The sequence below is a fragment of the Cornus florida genome, unplaced genomic scaffold (genome assembly GCF_030987335.1).
Source record: "Cornus florida cultivar Cherokee Brave unplaced genomic scaffold, ASM3098733v1 CherokeeBrave_3.0.0_Hap2_Chr03, whole genome shotgun sequence".
NCBI classification, from domain to species: Eukaryota; Viridiplantae; Streptophyta; class Magnoliopsida; order Cornales; family Cornaceae; genus Cornus; species Cornus florida.
In genome coordinates this window covers 72372628-72398875 of record NW_026775573.1, presented here as the reverse complement: position 1 = coordinate 72398875, position 26248 = coordinate 72372628, and the positions used below count along the sequence as shown (strand labels likewise).

At 38.2% G+C, this 26248-nt stretch overlaps 4 protein-coding genes and 1 pseudogene across 5 annotated transcripts; all 5 read left to right on the top strand.

Annotated features, from left to right (window-relative positions):
• The first annotated feature begins 326 nt into the window (after positions 1–326).
• LOC132300768 (protein kinase STUNTED) lies at positions 327–4490 on the top strand. 2 transcript variants are annotated; one of them, XM_059797997.1, is made up of 11 exons: positions 327–700; positions 1241–1458; positions 1574–1647; positions 1751–1869; positions 2106–2221; positions 2306–2860; positions 2947–3195; positions 3273–3436; positions 3509–3736; positions 3822–3971; positions 4075–4490. In XM_059797997.1, exons 2-11 carry the CDS (start codon positions 1305–1307, stop codon positions 4330–4332), a joined length of 2067 nt encoding a protein of 688 aa, XP_059653980.1. In that variant the 5' UTR covers positions 327–700; positions 1241–1304; the 3' UTR covers positions 4333–4490. The 2 variants fall into 2 exon arrangements, with proteins under 2 accessions (XP_059653980.1, XP_059653981.1); XM_059797998.1 differs by having other exon boundaries at positions 328–700; positions 2315–2860.
• A 9054-nt stretch (positions 4491–13544) lies between these two features.
• On the top strand, positions 13545–15385 carry LOC132300767 (probable E3 ubiquitin-protein ligase XERICO). The gene is made up of 2 exons (XM_059797996.1): positions 13545–14407; positions 14496–15385. The coding sequence occupies exon 2, from the start codon at positions 14614–14616 to the stop codon at positions 15283–15285; it is 672 nt and encodes a 223-aa protein (XP_059653979.1). The 5' UTR covers positions 13545–14407; positions 14496–14613; the 3' UTR covers positions 15286–15385.
• A 175-nt stretch (positions 15386–15560) lies between these two features.
• LOC132301738 (telomere repeat-binding factor 1-like) lies at positions 15561–19039 on the top strand. The gene is made up of 4 exons (XM_059798967.1): positions 15561–15682; positions 15765–15768; positions 15875–16004; positions 18834–19039. The coding sequence occupies exons 1-4, from the start codon at positions 15561–15563 to the stop codon at positions 19037–19039; spliced, it is 462 nt and encodes a 153-aa protein (XP_059654950.1).
• A 1601-nt stretch (positions 19040–20640) lies between these two features.
• On the top strand, positions 20641–22697 carry LOC132301737 (serine/threonine-protein kinase STY13-like). The gene is made up of 5 exons (XM_059798966.1): positions 20641–20694; positions 20962–21178; positions 21598–21719; positions 21791–21841; positions 22459–22697. The coding sequence occupies exons 1-5, from the start codon at positions 20641–20643 to the stop codon at positions 22594–22596; spliced, it is 582 nt and encodes a 193-aa protein (XP_059654949.1). The 3' UTR covers positions 22597–22697.
• Positions 22698–22788: 91 nt separating this feature from the next.
• LOC132301736 (protein kinase STUNTED-like) lies at positions 22789–25819 on the top strand (annotated as a pseudogene).
• Positions 25820–26248: the final 429 nt, after the last annotated feature.

The window sequence follows — 26248 nt, the reverse complement described above, 5'->3', positions numbered from 1 at the left end:
TATGTTAGAATTGATTTGGTTATGTTTTGTATTTATAAGTCCAATTGTTTGAATTTGCGAGAAAAATATTTTTAAAAAAAAATTCCAATTGTGTGGTTTCTAATACAATTATTAAAAAGATGATGGAGGTGAGTGTAATTTGATTTTTTTTTTATTTTAAAAAAAAGGGTTTTTATTAGTGGGGGCATAGTGATTGTGATGTAACCTCCTGTTGATCAACCCGCAATAGCCGGTGGAGATTTCTCAGCCACAAGCGTCGGTCGTTACAAGTGACCGGATATCATGGGTTTCCCGCGAACCACAGTCGGTTTTTATTAGTATTACGGAGTATTTTTTTAACGGAAGCAAAAGACACAGACCCCCAAACCACTGAACCACTTCTTTTTCCATTTTTCGCGGGAACTCTCTCTCTCTCTCTCTCTCTCTCTCTCTCTCTCTCCGGCCATCGATAATCCTAACTTCTTCTTCTTTACCTCTGCACCTCTCTCTCTCACTGATTCTTCAAATCTCGTTCATATATTTTTTAAAACCCACCCATAATACAATTTGCTTCACCAACCTTTATCGTCACCTATAGCCCACCGTTTTCATTTTTTAATTGCTTGTTAGCTGAAGAGCAGGTACACAGATGATGATCTTTGGCGGCATTTTCACTTTTATAAGATGATGGGCTTGAACAACAAATCAATTCAATTTTTAGGTAGATTTCTGTTGTCGGGTCTCATCTATTTTTTCCCAATTCAGCATATATATATATATATATATATATATATATATATATTACTTATCTCCTTTATAATGTATGGTCATGTGTGTCTTATGGGTTTTACTTTGAATTTTTAATTCATTGTGGAAACTAGAATTTTCTTTTGGATTTGTTTAGAACACCCAATTTGGATTTTATTATGGTAATATGTCAATGGGTATCATTTAAATTCATTAATAAGAGCTTTGATTGTATTTATATGGAGCACTAGATTTGGCTCTTTAATTAGCTAGGGTTGCGGACATTTGTGAAGGGGAGTGTTTATATGTTCTTATAAAGTAGTGTGATGGTATTTGCATAGGTTTGATCGATTTTATTATGGTAATATGTCAATGGGTATCATTTAATTTTAGTAATGAGAGCTTTGATTGTATTTATATGGAGCACTAGATTTGTTTAATTAGCTAGGGTTTTGAACATTTGTAGAGAGGAGTATTTGCATGATCTTATAAAGTACTGTGATGTTGTTTGCAGAGGTTTTGCAAATCTAGGAGCAAATTGAGTCCACAGATGTAATCTAAAATTAGGAGAAAACACAATGATTTTCGAGGAGGCTAAGGCTGTAGAGACGAGGAATGTGTTGGTTGGGATCCGAATCGATGGCCAGAGCAGAGAGCTTCTCAACTGGGCTCTTGTGAAAGTAGCAAATCCTGGTGACTGCGTTTTCGCGGTTCATGTCTCCAGAGACTCTGGTACTACACACAAGCCTCCCTCCAAGTTTTTTACTTTAATAGAATTACTATCTTGAAATGCATTTGATTTGTTAAATTCAAGTCCTAATATTGTTACATGGATTTATCTTTACAGATTCTGCTTCAAGAGAGAGTCCCTTGTTGGATAATTATTTAGAAGTTTATGAAGATTTATGTAATTCAAAACAGGTTTGTTTTTCTTAAATTATAGTCATCTCAATGAGAAAAAAGAAGAAAAAAAAGGGTACTCTTTCTGATTTTTATTGTTTTTTTTCTCATATTTGTATGTCAGGTAGATCTCATTGGTGAGACCTTGACAGGAAGTTCAATCAGAAAGGTTTTAGCGAGAGAGGCGAAGAATCGGGCTGCCAGGACTGTAATTGTGGGGATCAGCAAGCTAAGCCCTCTCGGGTAAGTGTAGCAATAGCATTGTTTTACTTTAATGTTCTGTTTGGTTGCATAGAATTGGCGCCTTGGAATTTGGAAGTGTTGAAAAATTAGTTTAAAGTTTGAACTAATTTTTGGAGTTTCAACTAACTTTTCACCAATTCCAATTCTAAGACACCAATTCCAAGCAACTGAACATAGCATAAGTTCAGTTCATGTAAATCCTTTCTAATTAGTCTGAACAAAGAGGCATTTTACAGGGGGTGGGCTTCGATTGCTAAATATTGCGCAAAGCGACTTCCTCCAACAACTGAAGTTCTAGCTATCCACAATGGGAAGGTTGCCTTCAGAAGGAGTGCAGCGAACCAACTAGCAGGTTCGGTATCCCTTTCTGTGAAAGAACCAATTATAGTTATTTCTTTAGGGGAGGGAGTATTGAATTTGATTCTGACGATAATAGGTCTGACAGGAGATCCGAAACCCGGTTTATATGTCGCTGGAAGTCCAACTTTCAAAGATGACCATTCTGAATTTGGTGATTCTGAGATATCAGAGATTGCAAGACACAGCCATGGAGTGGTTGGGAGCTTTGAAGATGGATCAAGAGAGGGCAGTGGAGAGTCAAAAGACGATGATTTAAGCCCTACCGAGAAAGACAGGAAGCTTCCTTTGCGTTCACTTTCTTTTTCAACAGAGGACTTTGCAGAGCAGAAGCCTGGTTGGCCCCTACTCCGGACAGCTAGTGCAATGATTCCACCAGCCCCGGAAGCAAGAAATATGTCTGTGGTAAAATGGGTGATGAGCTTACCAAGCCGGTCTTTGCAAGAAACACCTCAATCCGAGGCTAGTTTTAGCTCAAGTAGAACCGGGATTCCTTTGGGAACAGAGAGTATCGACTTTGCAGGCAGGATTGAGCTACGAGAAAATTTGGAGCTTCTCCTCAAAACAAATTCATCTGCCTGCAAGTGGTTTCGTCATGGAATTTTGAAAATTTCAACGTCTCAATTCTCCTCAGGTTACTGCCTCTAATTTGGTTGTGAAATAACAACTTAATTCCTCTTTTAATTGTATTGTCTTCCTAAACATCTGGTTTCTTTGCAGAAAACTTGATCGGGAAAGGAGGGTGTAACTGTGTATACAAGGGGCTTCTTCCCGAGGGCAAGCCAGTGGCGGTGAAGATTTTGAAGTCGTCGAAAGAAGCATGGAAGGATTTCGCCCTGGAAGTCAATATTATGACCTCTTTGAAGCACAAAAATATCACCCCTCTGCTTGGAATTTCTGTTGAAGATAAAGATCTAATGTCTGTATATGATTTACTGCCTAAAGGAAACCTGGAGGAAAATCTACATGGTAAAAAGCTTCTGCTGATATTCATGATTTTTTTTTTCTTCAAAACTATGCTAATATGTAATTGTTCTACAAGGCAGGTTATAACAAAGCAAAACCCCTTTTGTCATTGGAAGTGAGATTCAATATAGCTGTTGGGATCGCTGACGCTCTAAATTATTTGCACAATGAATGTTTTCCGCCTATTATTCACAGAGATGTCAAATCTTCGAACATTCTTCTCTCGGATGAGTTTGAACCACAGGTGCTTCGCTGGACTAATACAGATCGAAGTTATTATAATTTACAGTATGGCTGATTGTCATTTCTGTTGCAGTTATCTGATTTTGGGCTCGCGATATGGGGACCAACGACTTCACCTTTTCTAACACACAGCGACGTAGTAGGAACTTTTGGATATCTGGCTCCTGAATATTTCATGTATGGGAAAGTCAGCGACAAAATTGATGTCTACTCTTTCGGTGTAGTGCTCCTTGAATTGTTATCAGGGAGAAAACCGATCAATTCAGAGACTCCCAAGGGACAAGAAAGCTTGATCATGTGGGTAAGGGCCTTCTCTATAACACAAACTTTTCACTTCCAAAAGTGTTCCAGTTATGTAAATAATCAAGTACTTACTTCATTTTTAGGCAAAACCCAAACTAGAGAGAGGGGATTTGGCAAGCATATTGGATCCGAATTTGGATAATGAAATTAGTGAGGTTCAAATCCAGAGAATGGCTCTAGCAGCAACCCTCTGTCTCACACGATCAGCTAGGCTTCGTCCTAAAATGAACGAGGTAATAGCAGTTCCATAATGGTTGCTCACTATGTTTACCTATTCTTAAACACCCCTTTAGCATCGCACTTACAATTCCTTGTTTACTCTTTCTTATATATTAGATACTGAAGATCTTAAGAGGGGAGAAAGGCGTGGATGAGTGGGTGAATTCCGAGTTTGGGGACAGGAATAATTCTGAAAACCAGGAAAGTAATGATGATGAAGTTTATCCAGACTCAAGTGCCGAGTCCCATTTGGGTGTCGCGCTCCTTGATTTGGATGACAACTCCACATCTTTCAGCAGCATGGAGCAAAGCAGTAGACTTTCCCTCGAGGATTACTTTAAAGGAAGATGTAGTCGATCGCCAAGCTTAGATTAGCTTCTCTTGTATTCTATTTAAATTCAATTTATTTGAATTCAAAAAATTTCTGTTACCAGCTAAGCTAGTTGAGTGTGTAGTTTGTCCCTGTATAGTTTAAGGAAAAAAAAATAAAAATAAAAAATCTGCACCCAATGATGAGGTGGTTTTTGTATGTAGACACTGAATCATGTAAATTTATGAATGGAAAAGGCCCAAAAAAAAATATATATGAGGGGTTCAAGTTTGCAACACAAAATGTATGTTCTGATTATATTGTCTAAATTATGTACCAGGAGTTTGATAAATTATTTTAAAGGTAACCGGAGGTGGCAGCAAAATATTCTTGAAATTTATAGGAAGAATATTATAATTAAAACTCTATTCAATATCATTCATGATGGTGTTACATTAAATTTATAGAGTAATATCTAGCTAAAATAGGTAACTAAATATACAATAATCGGAAAATTAATTACCTACCAATTAATCTTAAATCAAGGAGAAAATAATTCAATCATACAGCTGTACAATCTGTATAATCCCGGATTACAATAGGTAAAATCTTAACACTCCCTCTCAAGTTGGTGCATAGATGTCACACATGCACAACTTGTCTAAAAATTCTGAAAACACTTGATTTGAAACTGCTCTGGTGAGAATGTCGACTAGTTGAACCTCAAATCGAATCTTAGGCAACTCTACAATTTTTCCATCCAACTTCTCCTTAATGAAGAATCTGTCTATTTCAACATGCTTCGTACGATCATGTTGAATTGGATTATGGGCAATATCACATGCTGCTTTATTGTCATAATATAGTTGAATCGGTTGCCCAGGTAGATAACTCAAATCCCACAAGAGAAGTCTTAACCACAAAGTTTTACAAAGTCCAAACGCCATACTTCTGAATTCAGCGTCTGCACTCAAGCGAGCAATAACATTTTGTTTCTTGCTTCTCTATGTAACAAGATTACCTCCTACAAAAGTGAAGTAACCAGAAATAGATCGCCTATCATCTATAGCTCCAGGACAGTCAGCATCAGTATATGCAATTATGTTCTGATAACCAGCATTTTTAGTGAATAAAATTCCTTTTCCAATAGTAGGTTTCAGATACCTCAAAATGCGCATAACTGCATTCATATGTTGCTCTCTAGGATCATGCATAAACTGGCTAACAATGCTCAATGCATAAGCCAGATCCGGTCTCGTGTGTGCTAAGCACATCAATCTCCCTACAAGTCTTTGGTATCTTCCTTTATTAGCAGGTACTTGGTTGGACTCAACACATAACTTTAGTCCTTCTTCCACTGGTGTCTCAGCTGGTTGACATGCTGTCGTGCCAGTCTCTTGTAATAGATCTATGACATATTTGCTTGAGATAGAAAGATTCCTTTATTAGATCGAGATACTTCGATCCCAAGAAAATATCTCAAAGGACCTAGATCTTTCATTTCGAATTCTCTGGACAAGTACTTCTTGAGAGCCTTCATTTCTTCAGGATCATTCCCTATAACCACCATGTCATCTACATATACAATAAGTGCAGTGATCTTACCCTGTTGTTTCTTCAGGAATAATGTGTGGTCTGAATTGCTCTAACAGTAGCCAAAGGCTATCATCGACTTTGTGAATCTTCCAAACCATGCTCTCGGAGATTGTTTCAACCCATATAATGATTTCTTTAACCTGTAGATTTTCCGACTATACTTTTCGGGTATCATGCATCCTGGTGGGAAATCCATGTAGACTTCTTCAGATAATTCACCATGCAGAAAGGCATTCTTCACATTAAATTGTTGAAATGGCCAATCCAAGTTCACAGCTAAAGACAACAAGACACGAACTGTGTTGATTTTGGCTACAGGTGTGAATGTCTATGTGTAATTGATTCCATAGGTTTGGGTGTAACCTTTTGCCACTAATCTTGCTTTAAAGTGTTCAACTATGCCATCGACTTTATATACTTCACAGTGTAAATCCATCGACATCCTACTGGTTTCTTTCCTGGTGGAGGATCAATGAGTTTCCAAGTTTTATTTTTCTGTAAGGATTTTATCTCCTCTTTCATAGCTGCTTTCCACCTAGGGTCAGCTAAAGCTTCCTGCACACTGTTAGGAATAGATGCAGTAGATAATTGACTTACAAATGACAAATTTGATTCTGACAAATGATGGTTCGACACATAATGTGATAATCATAATCTAGAGTCTGAATTTCTTTCTAGTACTCCCCCTGAAGTTCAGACGCAGAGAAAAAATACAAGTCTTCATGGAAGACAACATCCATGGTGATAAACATTTGTTAATTGGAGGGTCACAACAGCGATACCCCTTTTGATGAGTAGCATATCCGAGAAAAACAAATCGCAGCGCTCGAGGAGTTAGCTTGTTGCGTTGATGCTTATGGAGGTGTACAAATGCTACACAACCAAAGACACGAAGAGGTAGATTTGGGACGGTTGGGGCAACAATTGCATCAATGAGAGCCTACAATGGTGTCTAGAAGTCAATAGAGCTGGAAGGTACTCGATTGATTAGATATACTGCAGAGGCAAGTGCTTCTCCCCAATACGATAACGGCATATGAGCTTCTATCAAGGAAGCACGAACAACTTCTGACAAGTGGTGATTTTTTCGCTCTGCAACCCTGTTCTGCTGGGGTGTATTGGAACAAGTGGTTTGATGAATAGTTCCATGTGCTTCCAAATATTGTTGAAGGTCAAAACTCTCATATTCTCCACCACTGTCACTACGGAGAACCTGAACATATGCATTGTAGTGAGTTACAACCATTTTATGAAATTTTTGAAACAATAAGTTCACTTCACTTTTGGATTTCATCAAGCACAACTAGGTCATCCTGGTACAGTCATTAATAAAAGTAACAAGCCAACATGATCCACCTCAAGTAGTGACTTTGGACGAACCCCAAACATCAGAATGTATAATCATAAGAGGAAGTGGACTTTTAGTCAAACATAATGGAAACGAAGCATAGTGGCTCTTTGCTAGTTCACAAACATCACAGCGTAAAATAGAACCATCAAAATTTTCAAATAAACTAGAAAATAATTTTTTCAGATAACCAAAAGAAGCATGCCCCAAACGTCGATACCACAGCCAGATTTTAAATTTCTTTTTCTCCCCCTCATAACCATCCACTGTCAACGCTTGTCGGAACTTTTTGACAACAAGTCCAAGTAATACAGCTTCCCTCGCCTAATACCACAACCAATCGTTTGCTTTGTTTGGATGTCCTTAAACACACAAAAATCAAGCCAAAAAATTACAACACAAGATAAAGTTGTGGTTATCTGGGAAACTGACAAAAGATTATAAAATAAAGATGGAATAACTAAAATAGAATCTAAATGCAGATTATCAGTGAGTGTCAAAGATCCTTCTCCAATAACTAAGGTCGAAGTACCATTAGCAATAGAAATAAATTATTGTGAGGAGGAATTCAGAGGTGTGATATCCCTCGGATCCGAGACACGAGTTGATCAGGCCCAAACCAGAGGGATATTAAACAATTAATATGTTAAAACGAACACAGAATGCAAGATGAATTTAAGAAATAATAGTTTAAGCTGAAAGAAATCTAAAATATAAAATCCTTTAAAATTAAATACTTACAATCCCAGATAATAATAATCCAACTCCAAAACCTCCAAGGGTACAACTCGGGAATCCATCATGTGGACCCCTAATAAGAAAACCAAATTGAACTGAAAAACTAAAAGAAAACCATATGAATAGAGCTCCTACGTCGTCGGAAGAATGAGTGATCGCCTCTGCTCAGTACGAACAAGCTCAAGCCTGGAACCGACGTACACCTGAAAAATAAGAGTGGGTCAGGCCCACGAACAAGTTCTATCCTACTACAATCCAAGCAAAGACTCGATACGCATATACACTCTAACCAACTCAACAATAACTATATAATCCGTGTCTATATATATATATATATATATCCACACTATGGACTCTCATTGGACTATGATACGGGTCTCAACCTGAGTAGAAGGTAACATGCAAAACACACCTGAGTGGGCATGACTACCTAAACCTAACAGGGTACACCTCAACCAGCATAGCCAGCTACGCGTCCTACTGCATATACGCTCCCTAACCGTCGACTCTGAGACTCAAGCTCATATCACGGTACCATAATAATATATTTAAAATCCGTTCACATTCATCCATAAGAAATCCAGTAAGTCGTTCAGCATATTCAATCGCACAGACTTAAATCATTCAGTTTATTCAACCACACAGACTTATACATAAGGAGGATTTTATTTTTATAATCCATATCCTTATTCCAAAGTAGGTAGGACTTAGCAATTTGAGCTAATCCAAACCTAGTATGTCACCGTCCCATACCGGTACATACAATCCAATCCATCCAACAGTTGATAGAATACAAAATCAATGCACATAACAACTGAACCATAATAAGCATAAATAGAAGTATAGACTAACATGTTTACTCCAGCAACTGATAAATAAAAATAATAAGATATATCAATTAAATCCATGACGAACATAAAGTAAATAGATAAACTATCATATTCATCCCATATCTCCATTACAAATTATCTTACTCTGAGCATGCAGATAATTTATTTCCTCGTTTATAAATCCATGCCAAGTATAATAATAACCATATTAATTATCATGCTTGTCACTATTAATAATATCATATTAATCAATTTTCCATTCACAGAAAATAAATAAATCAAGGTTCAATAATTTAACATTCCTCTGCACTGAAATAAAACAATTTCCGTCGAGACTTACCAGTGTTCAAGCTATAAACACCTACTGGTTTATAAGCATTAATCCACTCTCTCAAGTGTTAACTAGACTTGGAACATCTCAACACACCCAAGTATAGCTTCCTCCAAAATCAGAAAATCCCAAAATCCGAGTTCCGTAGCCAAACAGGTCGTAGAAAAACAAAAATCTGGAAACCGGTTGAAAGAGCCTGCTCTTCCAAAGAAAGAGCCTGCTCTTTCTTGCTTGGAGTCAGCTCTCCCAGTCTTGGAGCCGGCTCCAAGTCCCCTAGAGCCGGCTCTTTGGTTTCTAAGAGCCTGCTCTTTAAACTTTGAGCCATCTCTCTTCCTGTGTCTTCATCGTTTTCAATTCCGGTGAGTTTCTGATGAATTGACCTTCATCCCTAGGGTTCCTAAGTGTTTAAATTAGATTCCAGTATGATCAAAAGCCATTTAAATTCCTTATTCAACCAATGATACCAATTAATCATGAATTATACCACAGAATTTAAACTGGAATGTTTTTCCCATCCATGAACATACTGTTCAGGTGAACACCCACACGAACCATATTTAGTTTAATGTTGTCCCAAGGTGTTCCAAAATTGATTAAACCCCTTTATTCATTAATTAACATAAATGCAATTATATGGTATACAGGAAAACATCTAAACAATAGTATATAATTTACAAACATCTACAGTTTTAACACAACAGAGGCATGGAAAATTTCAGTTTAAATTTTAATCCTTATATTCCTTGGAGTTGTATTAGACGTGCAAAGAACACTAGGCAAAGGGAAGGATTTATGATTAGAACTTGCCTTTGAGACTTTTGTTCAAAATCTCTACGTCGTCTTCTAAGGTCTCCGGCGATTTCTACTGCAAAACTCCTCCTCTGTTCTCTCTCTCTGCCTTTACATACGTGAATAGGGTTTTCTAAAAATCCTAGGCAGAACTTAATACCTAAATTTATAGGATTAAGGTTACCCTAATTCTAGTCTTAATACTAGACGTGAAAAACTAAGTCGGCTAGAAAAATAAATAAAACCAAAACCCTAAGTTCAATTAACATAGTACAGAAAAATAAAATACAATTAAATAATTAATTCTACCAACCTAAATCCAATTAAATAACAACCAAAATAAAAACCTAAACTTAATTAACAAGTCAATACTAATTCACACAATTAAACAAGTAACAAGCAATTCAAATAAACAATTAAAAATTTTAAAATTCAATTAAAGCAAATCAAACAATTTACAATTAATTCACAATTAAATCAAAACAAATTCACCATTAAATAAATAAAAACGCAACTTAAACAATTACATAAATTTCAGGTCTATCCTTTTAAATTAGGGGTATTACAAGAGAGGAGACCTGTCTAGACTCAAATGTCATATGATCTGTATCACCAGAATCAACTATCCATGCACTATTAACAACATGTGTAGAAATATTTAAAACCTTACCACCATTATCTCCAGTTTCTACCAACCCCAAGGCCTTGTCAGCACCATCATCATCTGTCTTAACAATTGCTACAGTGGAGGTCTTCGTCGAATTCTTCTTCCAACGACTATGATCCCACCATTCCGGCTATCCCATAAGTTCGAAACAACGACTTTTGGTATGACCAGTTTGATTGCAATAGGTGCATTTGTAGGTAGACTTGTCTGCACCGTTGGTGGCTTTAGATTGATTGGGTTTAGTACGGTGCTGCCAGTTTTGCTTAGACATGTTTCGAGCCATCATGAGTGAAGCTTCAGAGTTTTCGGATTCCCCTTTTAGAGTTGCACGACGTACCGTTTCTCATCGAACTAAAGAGTAGCAGCCTTCCAAGTCTGAAACTGGATCGTTACGTAGAATTTCTCCATGAACTTGTTCAAAATCACCATCCGATTTGGCAAGAAAGATGTGAACGCTTAGTCGCTCGATAAACTTCCGATATGCTTCAATGTCATCTGGATCTTTCATGACCACTTTATCTCGATGGTCCATTTCTCGGAAAACCTCAGTTAGCTTTCCATAATATTCAGATAGAGATTTTCCCTTTTGTTTGGCGGTGAAGGCCTTTTGGTTCAAGGTGAAAACTTGTAACTCATCATTCCCATTATAAAAAACCTTTGATAGAGCATTCCAGATTTCGTAGGCAATGGGTAGGGCTGTAACTCGGGTTGGGCCAGCCATAATTTACCCAAGCCCAACCCGAAATTTTCAGGGCTTGGGCAGTGTTTTTCTGTTCTAGGTCTGGGCTTGGGCTATATATTCTAAGCTCGAATTTAATTCAAGCTGGGCTTAGGTTGATATTATATAAAACCCGAAGCCCAGCCCGAGCCCGGAAAGGGCATATTTATTTTAAAACTATGTTATTTCACAAGTGTATAATAGCTTAGTTGGTAATGTGTTTGGGAATTTTCTTGGAGGAAAGCTGTTCGAGTCCTTGTAGCTGCACAAATTTCTTATTTTTTACATTCTGAATACAGAGGCATGGGCTCATGGGCGGGCTTGGGTAAGAGAAGTTAATTATGGGCTGGGCTTGGGTGGCTGGGATTGGGCTTTAGGCGGGCTCAGGCTGGGCTTGGGCAAAAGATTTTGTATATAGGCTGAGCCCGAATTAAGTCTCCAGCCCGCCCGAGTTGCAACCCTAGCAATTGGTAAGCGTAAATAACGCTTCATAATTTCTTGAGTCATGGATGTTAATAGCCACCGCTTCACTTTCTGATTTTCGGTATACCACTTGTCATAACCATCTTCTGATTCAGTAGGTGGCTTAGTCTTGCCATGAATATAGGAGAGTTTCTCCTTTTCAGCAATATGCATCTCCATCAGTTGGGACCAAACATCATAATTGGATTCAGTAAGATTAATCCCTGCATTAAAAACACCTTCAGATTGAACAAAAGTAGGAATTGATTTCGTCCCAGAGGATTCAATATTTTTTTCACTCATTTTTTTTTTTTTTAAGGAATATATATATATATATATATATATATATTAATAAAATAACATAACACAAAATATATTAAGCTGCGTCTCTGTTAAGAGAGACAAATATAAAATAAAAAATTGAATGCGAGGCAGCAGCAGAGAACGATTATGGCTTGCGTCGCCGGAGAAGACGACGACAGTGGCGGATCTGATCTGAGAAGAGCCCACCGTCGACAATAGATCCGGCAGGGACAAACTGGTGCAGTGGCTGGTTTGGCCTCGATGGGGACACGGCCGACTGATTAACGGCCAGTGGATAGCGCGATGGGGACGGCTCGTGGTAGTGAGTTTGGAAAGTAGCCGGCGATGGAGACGACCGACAGTTCTGGTATGGCCGCAAGAGCAGATCCGGCAGGCGAGGTTGAGCGGTTCGTTGTGGCAGCGTCGTCGTCGTTTGGAAAGTCGCTGGCAGGTAGCGGTGCAGCGGTTCACGACAGATTCAGATCCGACGATGGCAGATCGTCAGCAGTGGCAGGCAATAGTTCGGCTGCGGCTTGTGATGGGTCTGGTGTATGTGTATGGGTATGTGTATGTGTATAGGTATGGTTCAATGAATTTAAAATAAAAATAAAAATAAATTCAAAAAGATTCAAAGACACGGTTCAAAGATGGCTCTGATACCATCTTGAAATTCAGAGAAAGAATATGAGAATTAAAACTCTATTCAATATCATTCACGATGATGTTACATTCAATTTATAGAAAGAATATGAGAATTAAAACTCTATTCAATATCATTCATGATGGTGTTACATTCAATTTATAGAGTAATATCTAGCTAAAATATGTAACTAAATATACAATAATCGGGAAACTAATTACCTACCAGTTAGTCCTAAATTAAGGAGAAAATAATTCAATCCTATAGCTGTACAATTTGTATAATCCTGGATTATAATAGGTAAAATCTCAACATTGTTATAACCGGTAACTGAATTCGTATGCATGAACATATGACAAGAACAAATTAAGTTGAAATGCTCTTTACTGGTCTTGTGAGACATTTCAAGCTATCTTTTGGATCAAAACAAATTTTTTTAGAGCATGTGATTAAAATTTTAAAGTTCAATCTCTTTATTAATGAATTGTAAAGGTACTAAAATTGCAAGTTATTATACTTTTTATAGAGAGTAAATTATTCTTTTTTCAATGCAAGAAAAAAAAAAAAAATAGTAATACCCACCCATAAGCATGATTTTTAGTTTTAACCCATTAATTAGTCGTCCGACTCGTCTGGATGCCAAGTGCCACGGCGCACGGGGAGTGCTGCTTTGGCCTTGCCACGACATGGTGAAGGGTCCAGACACAAATTAGGCAGGGGACTGTTTTTTTATTCCAACCATTTGTGAGCCCCACCCTTGGCCACCTTCTTCAACCACAAATTCAAATCCTAAGGCTGTGTTTGGTACGGTGAAAATGAAAAGAAAAATTAACATTAGTTACGAAAGAAAGGTACTATTAAATGAAACTATAACTTACCTATTTGAACTTTAAAGTTCAATCTCTCATTAATGAATTGTAAAGGTACTAAATTAAACTATTAATTTCTACCATAGTTTAATTTCATTTTAATGGGCCCTCAAAATTTATAGGCCCATGTATGGTGAACCGCTAGGAAAAAAAAAAAAAAAATTTAGGGCAAATAATTTCAGCCTCCCCAATCGCCTCCATCTCTATTCACGTTCTCAACTTTGAACTTGCCCTAGTCTCTCTCTCTCTCTGCAACTGCAAACTACAAAATCTACAAAAATCAGAAGTTCAAAACCCATATATTTCAGTTTATCTATCTGTCTACATGAATCAAAAGTTGAAAACCTATTACCTATATCAACACCCATATCGGCATATCATTTCAGATTGTTCAAAAAATCAAAACCCATATCTTTCAGTTTCCATCGCCCGCTGCTCCAGTTCGGATTCGCCGTTCGGATTCGCCGTTCGTCAGTTTCCGTTCGTCAGAAATAATATCTCGTTCGGCAGAAATTTCAAATTTCAAATTTCAAGTTCTGCTTCTAACGGCAGAAAATTCAAATTTCAAGTTCTGCTGCTAACGGTCAACTAATCAAGGTCTGTAATTCTTGTTTTGCAAACTAAATCCTTTTTGGGTAAATTTGGCATCAACCCTAGCCTTCCCTTTCCATTTTATATCTTTCACTTTCCATCGCCCGCTGCTCCAGTCCGGGTTCGCCGTTCGTCAGAAATAGTATCTCGTTGGGCAGAATTCTGCTCCTAACGGCAGAAATTTCAAATTTCAAGTTCTGCTTCTAACGGCAGAAATTTTAAATTTCAAGTTCTGCTTCTAACGGTCAACTAATCAAGGTCTGTAATTCTTGTTTTGCAAACTCAATCCTCTTTGGGTAAATTTGGCATCAATCCTAGCCTTCCCTTTCCATTTTATATCTTTCAGTTTCCATCGCCCGCTGCTCCAGTTCGGGTTCGCCGTTCGTCAGAAATAATACATCAACCCTAGCCTTCCCTTTCCTTCCATTTCCTCCCATTTTTGGGTGATATCTTTGTCAATTATAATGGCCGATTCTTGGGATGACGACGACGATCAGGTGTTTTATCTTGAAACGATGGAATGGAAGCTGAAAAAACGTGTTGCTGAAATTAACCCTAAATTGATGCCACCGTCGACTGATTCGTTTGGCCTGGAAGTACGAGTTCACAGCCGTAAATTCAATCTTCTTCTTCTGGAAGAAAGTTTCACCGTGAGAAGCACAAAATACCCAATTTCCACGGCTGTTTTGTGGTCTGATGACGTAGCACACTCTTGCTTCTCTCAATTCCTCTCTAGTGTGGGAATCTCCCTTAGTCGTGACAAATTTTTTGATATTCTCTCCTGTTGTCGTGCCATGACAGTAGACACAAGTTTTAGTACTACCAGCGCTCCATTTCTTGTGTTGGACATAAATGTTCTGGTAAGGCCAGTATCAGTGGAGGAAGAGGAAGAGGAAGAGGAAGACCATGGGTTAGAAACTGTACCCGCTACTAAATCTTCGGTTGAGGCATTAGAAAAAGTGAGGATGATAGAGGGTTCCAAGGATCAATGTATTATATGCTTGGAAAAGTTTGAAGTTGGGTCGGAAGTCACCTGCATGCCATGCTCTCACATCTATCACGAAGACTGCCTTGTTCATTGGCTAGAGTTGAATAATTCTTGTCCGGTTTGTCGATTCAAGATGCCAACTGATTGATTTTTATTTGTTTTTCAGCATTGTAAAGATATTATTTTTATTTTTTGAATGAATGTAATGACATTGTTGATTATATATATAAAATGTTTTGTTTTGTCAATTCATATGATATGTTGTCAATTTTCTGTTCTTGATTTATTATTGAGTAATACAGCTTCAGTTCTTAATGTATTTAGCTCAGCCTTTGTATGGAATTGCTTTTCATTTTTCAGTTAGTTATGTTATCTCTTTTGTGATGATAGGGTGCTCTCTAGGTTTCTGAGTGTCCTTTTTAGATGGGTTATCCTAAGCATAAATGGACACCAGAAGAAGCAGCAGCTCTTAGAGCTGGAGTTGTTAAGCATGGGGCAGGCAAGTGGCGTAAGATACAGAAAGATCCAGAATTTAGTGGTGTCTTGTAATGTAGATATCAAGGTACTAATCTTAAAATGTTATTTCATTTGTTCTCTGGGAGTATTTTTGGTGAAATAATAATGTAGTCTGGTGAAACTTAGATGATAGTTATTTAAATGATTATTTTGCAGCATATGTTAGCTGTCTAGACTATTGTACATGGTGTGTCATTTTATTTGGTCTCTATGTGGCTTAGGACAAGTGGAGAAATATGAGTGTGATGGCAAATGGATGGGGTTCTCGAGAGAAGGTGAAGCCAGCACTTAAAATGATGCATCAGGCCCCTAAACAGGAAGGGAACCTTATGGCCAGTAGACATTCTTTCAGTATCTAGTGGGTCTGCACAGATTGGTATTATCACAGATCGATTGTAAGTAAGACATTCTTCTCGTTATTAACGGCTGGCTAAAGTTTTAACGCCCTAACTATCTATATTCTGTTTTTATAAAAACTTGTGTTCCTAACACTGACTTATATTCAAGAGTTCTTTTGCTCATCTATGAGCCATCTACCATTTCATCTTAAACTTCCATAAAACAAGCAACTCCAGAGCATGTTTCTTCGTTATGTTATTATAGATTTATAAGAGTCGTAACTCTTCCTTTTTATGAATTTACTGGCCTTAAAATATTTTTCTTTCTTTCTTTCTTTATTCATTGTCATTGGTGTATCACGTGGTAATGGTTGACCGACACCTCATATTCATGTTGATGCACAATGTGTATATATTGATGAACGTATTTATTTTGTACTAGTGTATGTATGTTTGCTAACAACCAGTTACGTAAAAATCTAGATGTTCTTGAGGGTGTAACTAAATTATACATCAATATACCTTTCACTGAGTACATGGCAGAATATTCATGTACGACACTCAGGTCTTACAAAAAAAGACTAGGTAATTATACTGAGAGTGAGAGAGAGAGAAACTGGGTGAAGTTTCCTGTTCATTTCAATGCACTTGCCTTTATGTTTCCAAATAGAGAGAGAGAGAGAGAGAGGGAAATGGGAATTTTGAATGAAGTTTCCTATCCACTTCAATGAACCTTTTTTTTTTTTTTTTTTGGTTCTATGTGGGCCCCACTAAAGTACATATGAAAATATTGTCCTTTCTAGGAACCCTGAAAATGTTTTGCACAATGACATATACTAATTTTTAAATGATTTGATAGAGCAGAAGGCACATTTAAATAATTTGTATAGAACAAATAATTTTATTCCTCTGTGTTGTGTAAACATGTCAATTTCTTTATTTGCAGTCTCCTCCCTTCTAATAGATGTTTATCAAATGCAACACCTCCATTCCCTCTCTAGACTCAATTTAGAGCAAAAGGAAGTGAAATAATTTTATTCAAATTGTGAGAACCCTTGAGGTATATTATTTGGAGTTATGTCAAAGGTTCTCCCTTTCAATAAACCAAATGGGGAGTGAGATATGCTTTTGTTTATTAGGAAAATTAAGTTTCTCTTTCTTTCTATTTATACATATAATATTTAATTAGGAAAAAACACAATGATTTTCGAGGAGACTAAGGCTGTAGAGACGAGGAATGTGTTGGTTGGGATCTGAATCGATGGCCAGAGCAGAGAGCTTCTCAATTGGGCTCTTGTGAAAGTAGCAAAACCCGGTGTCTGCATTTTCGCTGTTCATGTCTCCAGAGACTTTGGTACTACACACAAGCCACCCTCTAAGTTCTTTACTTTGATAGAATTACTATCTTGAAATGCATTAGATTTGGTAAAATCAAATCCTCATATTGTTACATGGATTTATCTTTTCAGATTCTACTTCAAGAGAGAGTCCCTTGTTGGATAATTATTTAGAAGTTTATGAAGGTTTATGTAATTCAAAACAGGCGCAAGTACTATCCTTAAAAGTGATCTAATCGCTTTACAGTTACCCAAAAGAAGCTCATTTCTGTAATCCTTGTTTCTAATCGCTTGTGTGATAAATGAATTAAACTTGGCCATCCTATAATATGTAATTCTTTAGTATGTAACCGTGATCAGATGGATCAGAGGGCGTCCTGTGGAGATTCTTCATTATATAACCTTGCGGACCCACATCCACTTGGGCTTTACTTCTTTAAGGTAGTGCCCCCACATATAGCCATCTACCTTTCATGGGAAAGCCAAATAATTCGAAGGAGATGGGATGTAGAACCACAAGTACGAAAGAAGTATTCAACGAAGCAATTGACCGATGCTTCTCAGCAGCTTTTGGGGTTGTGAGGCTTCCCAAACTAAAGAACATACAAGAGAAATTGGAGTGAAACTAAAGTCTGTTTCCTCCGTCCAATCGATTCCATTCTTTCTTTAGATCTTTTGTCATTAACCTATCTCTACTCATTTGTGTGGAATTGAATCTATTGTTCATGACCGTTCCTGTTCTGTTTTAACAGGAGTTACCTGATGAAATGCATGGGAGAAAAGGATAAGTAGTGAGTCTATCTCTTTGCCCACAGACACGCTTCTTGCTCTTGTCCGTCCCTGGAGAACTTTCTTCTCCTCTTTGATTTCACCATCCCCGGATCTGCTTCTTATTTTCCTGAGCCTTGGATTCCCCTCCTTATAAGGGCCAAATCGTTTGTTTATAAAGGCGATGAAATTGCCACCAAGTAGAAGTAGGTTCCGCAGGTGGTCTATTTCCCAAAGTCCAAACAAAAGATAGGTCTCTAGAGCATCTGTTCCATGGATCAATTCACACCACTCCTTCCGCTCATCTATCTTGGATCCTAAACAAATTGCTTTCAATTCCATCTTGCGTCACGAAAGGTGAAACTGAGCAAACAGAGGCCTGGGGGCCGAAGAAGACACTTGATAGGTTGAGTCGAGAACTGAACTGGCCTTTCGTAGTGTAAAACAATTGGATGTTTCTTTTTGCGGCCTTGGCCTGACCATTGCGCGGCTATGAGCATACTATTATTTTCTTTGTCAGAAAATGTTATTGAAGTTGTTCCAAATTCGATTTAGGTTGTTCCAAAAAGAGCATATGTTGTTGCTGTTTAGGCCGTGGCTCAAGACTTTGAATAGCGTCATTTTGGTTATTCCTATTTGTTTGAAAAAGTAGTCCAATCTCCCATAAGCTCAATTGAACGACAAGAGAAGTTCGGTATCCCTTTCTGTGAAAGAACCAGTTATTGTTATATCTTTAGGGGAGGGAGTATTGAATTTGATTCTGATGATAATAGGTCTGACAGGAGATTCGAAACCCGGTTTATATCTTGCTGGAAGTTCAACTTTCAAAGATGACCATTCTGAATTTGGTGATCTGAGATATCAGAGATTGCAAGACACAGTCATGGAGTGGTTGGTAGCTTTGAAGATGGATCAAGAGAGGCAGTGGAGAGTCAAAAGATGACAATTTAAGCCCAACCGAGAAGGACAGGAAACTTCCTTTGCATTCACTTTCTTTTTCAACAGAGGACTTTGCAGAGCAGAAGCCTGGTTGGCCCCTACTCCGGACAGCTAGTGCAATGATACCACCAGCTCCGGAAGCAAGAAATATGTCTGTGGTGCAATGGGTGATGAGCTTACCAAGCCGGTCTTTGCAAGAAACACCTCAATCCGAGGCTACTTTTAGCTCCAGTGAACCTCAATAAGTTGTTTTGGTTGTTACTTTTCTTATCCAGTTACTTGTTAAGTGTTAACCATCTCCATTCAGTATTTTTACTAAAAGTAAATATGAGTACAAATTGATCTTAAATGTAGCCCCAAAATTTGAAGATTGGTGGGGATAGGTGTGGCAGGCCTCAAAATTGCTTGATTAAGGTCTGAATTTTTATGACAATGACGGCTATATACAAAAGCAGTATTGAGAATAAGTTGTTGTTGCCCTTTCTGTTTTAGGAGCTACTTATTTTTTTTTAATATTTTTGCTATTATTTCTAAATGCATTTAGCGGTCTAAGTCCAGAAAGTAGGCGCGATGTAGGCGCGATTATTGTTAATATGTACACATTTCTAACTTTTATCTCCACTCCTCTCTTAACTTAACACAAGGACTATTTATTGTTTGAAAGTATCCATGTTCCTTCCTTTATTTACTAAGATGAGATGTTTTATTGAAGAGCGGTGCTACACGACCCGACCACTATTTACCCCAAAAAAACCGACTGCGTAGGTGGCTGTCCAACGTGGCAATTTTCCTACTTGTTTTTTTGTTGAACCGGATGTCCCTTCTCTCTCCCTCCTCTCTCTCTCTAACAATCGGCGACGAACCCATCTTTCGGGCTAAAATTCCGCGACCACCGGTAAACCCATCCTCTGCCTCTCTGCAAACTACAAAATCTGTAAGAATCAAACTCACATCTTTCATTCTCCCTCGTCTGTTGTTCACTAGCTCCAGCCGCCATCCACAGCCGATTAAGCTTGCCCATCTCCAACTGCTCCTCGCCGGTGCAGCGAACCGTCTGAACCATCCAGCTGGGCACCGCTGCCGCAAGCATACCGCACTGCAAGTCCAAGACCCGGATCTGTTTCGCCGGCTCTCCATGACCGGATTGGACCCAGCCATCTCCCTCTTCGCCGGCGCCGCCATCAACATCCTCACAGTAAGCTTCTACCGTTGTCCAAAGCCCACACTCACTGCCATCATGCCGCCGCGAGTCGCAATCAGTGCAGCACCACAGCCCATCTCTTGCTCACCGCCGCCGCCTCCATCACGACAAGATCGACATCTCCGGATCTTCATCGCCGTCCCAACTATTCTGTGAAACCAGAGGGATCATCTCACTTCATCGCCGACGGGATAATCTCACTTCATCGCGGCATCGCCATCATCTCACTTCGTCGCCGGAATTGTGTTGGTCTACTCTGGTTTGGGTAGCAAAGGCGGAACTGGGTCTACCGTGGTGGAGGTGAGTTTGGTCCTCGGCCATTACGGTTTGATGGTTTCGATACAATCAAGGTTGGCGAGTCTAAGTATTGAGAAGAAAGCAGATCAGCGACGGAGACGCCGACGATGGAGAAGACAAGCACCGGCCGGAGGCTTATGGTTGCCGACAGTGAAATCCCGGTGATGATGACTTGGAAGAAATGGGTCTTCACAAGAAAGCAAAAAAAAACTTGTGATTAACCGAGAGAGAAGGGAGGGAGAAGGGAACGTCCGAGAGAGATGAAGGATTCTCGACCGGAGAGAGAAGGGAGAAAGAGGATCGAAAGAGAGATGAGAGAAAGTAAAGTTGCATCAAGAAAGGGAAAAATTGTCTGCCCAGTTGTACCAATCTGCATTTGACAAGTGTGTGTCGGCTAATGTCGGGTGAACAGTAGTCGGGTCTTTTAGCATTTCCCTTTACTGAAACAATTCGTTGGTGCCCATATCAAACCAACAATGATGATAATAACAGCACTTATGAGAGGCGGTACACTTCAGAAGTACTTGTGGAGCATCCGTCCTAGTTGTCCAGATCTGAAGCGCTCTATAAATTTTGCATTTGGAATTTCTAGAGCAATGGAATATTTGCATGCAAATGGAATCATTCACCGTGATTTGAAACCCGGTGTAGTCTAATTGGTCTTTGAAATTGGTTTCATTACTGGGTTTTCTGGTTAGGATTGATATGATTTAAGCATGAAAAACGATTTGGTTCTTATTTTCCCCTGTTCATGATCTTATAATCCGTTTGGCTCATATCTGAAGCAGCACAAAACTGTAGAGAGAGGCATCCTCATCATTTCACAACACAAACTTGCACGCGCGCACACGCCCTAAAGTGCCCAAAATGACCTTTGCTTTTGGTTGACATGCAGTTACACATCCTCTGAGTGTGCACATTATGATGTTTGGATTTTATGTTCTTTTGACAGGTGGCACTCTTACAGTTTGTTTACTTTTATTTTAAATGAATAACTCATTTTTCATAAATTTTTAAATAATTGATGACACGGTTGAACTTAGAATCATTCATATTTATTGTAGGCAATATACTTCTCACAGAAGACATCAAGAAAATCAAGCTAGCTGACTTCGGGTTAGCAAGGGATGAATCAGAAGGAGATATGACAACAGAGGCTGGTACTTACCGGTGGATGGCTCCTGAGGTACTCTTTCTGGGACAAAAATTTAGATTGCCTTAAATTTTAGTCTGAGCCTTACATTTTATTTGAATCAGTTGTTTAGCATAGACCCACTAAAATTGGGGTTGAAGAAGCACTATGATCATGTAAGAAGCACGGACACGGCAATAGGGCAAATCCAAAAAAATTAGGACACGGACACGGCGGGACACGGCGAATAGTGTATATATATATATATATATATATATATATATGATGTAGTACTTGTAAAATTATTGCGTGTTACTATTTTTCATCAGCCTCACAATGAAGAAATAAACAAATCATAACTCATAACTAATAAACTATAAAAGAACAATGTTGCAGTGTTATAAAACCAAATAAAAAACAAGACATTAGAATAATAACTAGTATCATTTAATTACAAGTTTAAAATTATTATGTACTGACCACATAAGTGAGTAAAAGTTGTTAAATAAATTCACATATTTATACTTTATTCCAATTTTCTTTCAAAAATTTTCTTTTAGACCCCCGAAAATAAGACACGCGTTTCAGACACACACCCCTGGCGTGTCGGATGCATGTCTGCGGAGTGTCCGTGCCGTGTCTAAAAATTTAAAAAAAATAAAAAATTTCAGACACGTTTTTTGGTGTGTCCGACATGTGTCGGGCGTGTCCAACAAGTGTCGGTGTCCGATACGTGTCGGACAAGGAGTCTTCGCCCATTTTGGCATGTCCATGCTTCCTAGATGATCATAAGGTGATTGTCTACAGCTTTTCAATGGTTCTATGGGAGTTGCTAACAAACGTCACTCCATACAAGGGGAGGAACAGCATAATGGTGGCATATGCTGCAGCTACTGTACGTCCTTTAGTTTTTATTCTTTTTACTGTCTAACCATTGTATATAAGCTCTTTGTATTGCTATGACATTGCATTTCCTAATATCCTGCAAATAAATGGAAACATATCATTGTATAAATAAATCTTAACCCTATATTAACCACCCCCCTTCTAAGTTCCTTACTTTTGTAGATTTACTATCTTGAAATGCATTTGATTTGTTAAATTCATATCCTCAAATTGTTACATGGATTTATCTTTACAGATTCTACTTCAAGAGAGAGTGCCTTGTTGGATAATTATTTAGAAGTTTATGTAATTCAAAACAGGTTTGTTTTTCTTAACTTATAGCCATCTCAATGAGAAAAAAGGAAAAAGAAAAAAAAGGGTACTCTTTCTGATTTTTATTGTTTTTTTCTCATATTTGTTGTATGTCAGGTAGATCTCATTCGAGAGGCCTTGAAGGAAGTTCAATCAGAAAGGTTTTAGCGGGAGAGGCGAAGAATCGGGCTGCCAGGACTGTAATTGTGGGGATCAGCAAGCTAAGCCCTCTTGGGTAATTGTAGCAATAGCATTGTTTTACATTAATGTTGTGTTTGGTTGCATAGAATTGGCGCTTTGGAACTTGGAATTGTTGAAAAATTAGTTTAAAGTTTGAACTAATTTTTGGAGTTTCAACTAATTTTTCACCAATTCCAATTCCAAGAAATCTTTTTTTTTTTTTTTTTTTGTTCCTGAATTCAATTCCAAGACATCAATTCCACGTGACTGAACATAGCATAAGTTCAGTTCATGTAATTTCTTTCTCATTAGTCTGAAGACTCTGAACAAAGAGGCATTTTATAGGGGGTGGGCTTCAATTGCTAAATATTGCGCAAAGCGACTTCCTCCAACCACTGAAGTTCTAGCTATCCACAATGGGAAGGTTGGCTTCAGAATGAGTGCAACGACCCAACTAGCAGGTTCGGTATCCCTTTCTGTGAAAGAACCAGTTATAGTTATATCTTTAGGGGAGGGTGTATTGAATTGATTCTGATGATAATAGGTCTGACAGGAGATCCGAAACGCGGTTTATATCTTGCTGGAAATTCAACTTTCAAAGGTGACCATTCTGAATTTGGTGATCTGAGATATCAGAGATTACAAGACAGTCATGGAGTGGTTGAAAGCTTTGAAGATGGATCAAGAGAGAGAGCAGTGGAGAGTCGAAAGATGACAATTTAAGCCCTACCGAGAAAGACAGGAAACTTCCTTTGCGTTCACTTTCTTTTTCAACAGAGGACTTTGCAGAGCAGAAGCGTGGTTGGCCCCTACTCCGGACAGCTAGTGCAATAATGCCAACAGCCCCGGAAGCAAGAAATATGTCTGTGGTGCAATGGGTGATGATGAGCTTACGAATCCGGTCTTTGCAAGAAACACCTCAATCCGAGGCTAGTTTTAGCTCAAGTAGAACCGAGTTTCCTTTGGGAAGAGAGAGTAGCAACTTTGCAGGCAAGATTGAGCTAAGCGAAAATTTGGAGCTTCTCCTCAAAACAAATTCATCTGCCTGCAAGTGGTTTCGGCATGGAATTTTGAAAATTTCAACGCCTCAATTCTCCTCAGGTTACTGCCTCTAATTTGGTTGTGACATAACAAGTTAATTCCTCTTTTAATTGTATTCTCTTCCTAAACATCTGGTTTCTTTGCAGAAAATTTGATCGGGAAAGGAGGGTGTAACTGTGTATACAAGGGGCTTCTTCCTGAGGGCAAGCCAGTGGCAGTGAAGATTTTGAAGTCGTCGAACAATATTATGACCTCTTTGAAGCACAAAAATATCGCTGCTCTGCTTGGAATTTCTGTTGAAGATAAAGATCTAATGTCTGTTTATGATTTACTGCCTAAAGGAAACTTGGAGGAAAATCTACATGGTAAAAAGCTTCTGCTGATATTCATGTTTTTTTTTTTTTTTTTTACGAGTAATTGGTTAAATTTCTTCGAAACTATGCTAATATGCAATTGTTCTACAAGGCAGGTTATAACAAAGCAAAACCCCTTCTGTCATTGGAAGTGAGATTCAATATAGCTGTTGGGATCGCTTACACTCTAAATTATTTGCACAATGAATGTTTTCCGCCTATTATTCAGAGAGATGTCAAATCTTCGAACATTCTTCTCTCGGATGAGTTTGAACCGTAGGTGCTTCACTGGACTAATACAGATTGAAGTTATTATAATTTACAGTATGGCTGATTGTCATTTCTGTCGCAGTTATCTGATTTTGGGCTTGCGATATGGGGGCCAACGTCTTCACCTTTTCTAACACACAGCGACGTAGTAGGAACTTTTGGATATCTTGCACCTGAATATTTCATGTATGGGAAATTCAGCGACAAAATTGATGTCTACTCTTTCGGTGTAGTGCTCCTTGAATTGTTATCAGGGAGAAAACTGATCAATTCAGAAACTCCCAATGGACAAGAAAGCTTGATCATCTGGGTAAGGGCCTTCTCTATAACACAAACTTTTCACTTCCAAAAGTGTTCCAGTTATGTAAATAATCAAGTACTTCATTTTTAGGAAAAACCCAAACTAGAGAGAGGGGATTTGGCCAGCATATTGGATGCGAATTTGGATAATGAAATTAGTGAGGTTCAAATCCAGAGAATGGCTCTAGCAGCAACCCTCTGTCTCACACGATCTGCTAGGCTTCGTCCTAAAATGAACGAGGTAATATCAGTTCCATAATGGTTGCTCACTATGTTTACCTATTCTTAAACACCCCTTTAACATCGAACTTACAATTCCTTGTTTACTCTTTCTTATATATTAGACACTGAAGATCTTAAGAGGGGAGAAAGGCGTGGATGAGTGGGTGAATTCCGAGTTTGGGGACAGGAATAATTCTGAAAACCCGGAAAGTAACGAGATGAAGTTTATCCAGACTCAAGTGCCGAGTCCCATTTGGGTGTCGCGCTCCTTGATTTGGATGACAACTCCACATCTATCAGCAGCATGGAGCAAAGCAGTAGACTTTCCCTCAAGGATTACTTTAAAGGAAGATGTAGTCGATCGCCAAGCTTACATTAGCTTCTCTTGTATTCTATTTAAATCAAATTTATTTGTTTTCAAGAAATTTCTGCTACCAGCTAAGCTAGTAGAGTGTAGTTTGTCTCTGTATAGTTGACCCAAAAAAAAGAAAAAATCTGCACCCAATGATGAGGTGGTTTTTGTATGTAGACACTGAATCATGTAAATTTATGAATGTTAAAAGCCCAAAAAAATTATGAGGGGTTGAAGTTTGCAACACAAAATATATGTTCTAATTATATTGTCTAAATTCGGAGTTTGATAAATTATTCTAAACGTAACCGGAGGTAGCAGCAAAATATTGAAATGTCTCACATCTTTACTGGTCTTGTGAGACATTTCAAGCCGTCTTTTGGATCAGAACAAATCGCCTTTTGTATAGTTCTGTTTCCTTGCTATGCTAAGTGAGAAATAATCCATTTTTCAGTCTAGGATTGTGTGTGTGTTCCCAGAAGCATAAAGACTTCATTTAAGTACAAACTATTACGTTGTATATAAATGAAGTCTGTTTTAGGAGGAAAAAGGCTCTTTAACCTACTAGGACAGTCACCAACTATTTTGCTGTACAAACTTGCAATGGTCTAAATTATTGGGTGAATAATATTTAGTTTCAAAGTTGAAGTTAACAACTCTTTTATGCT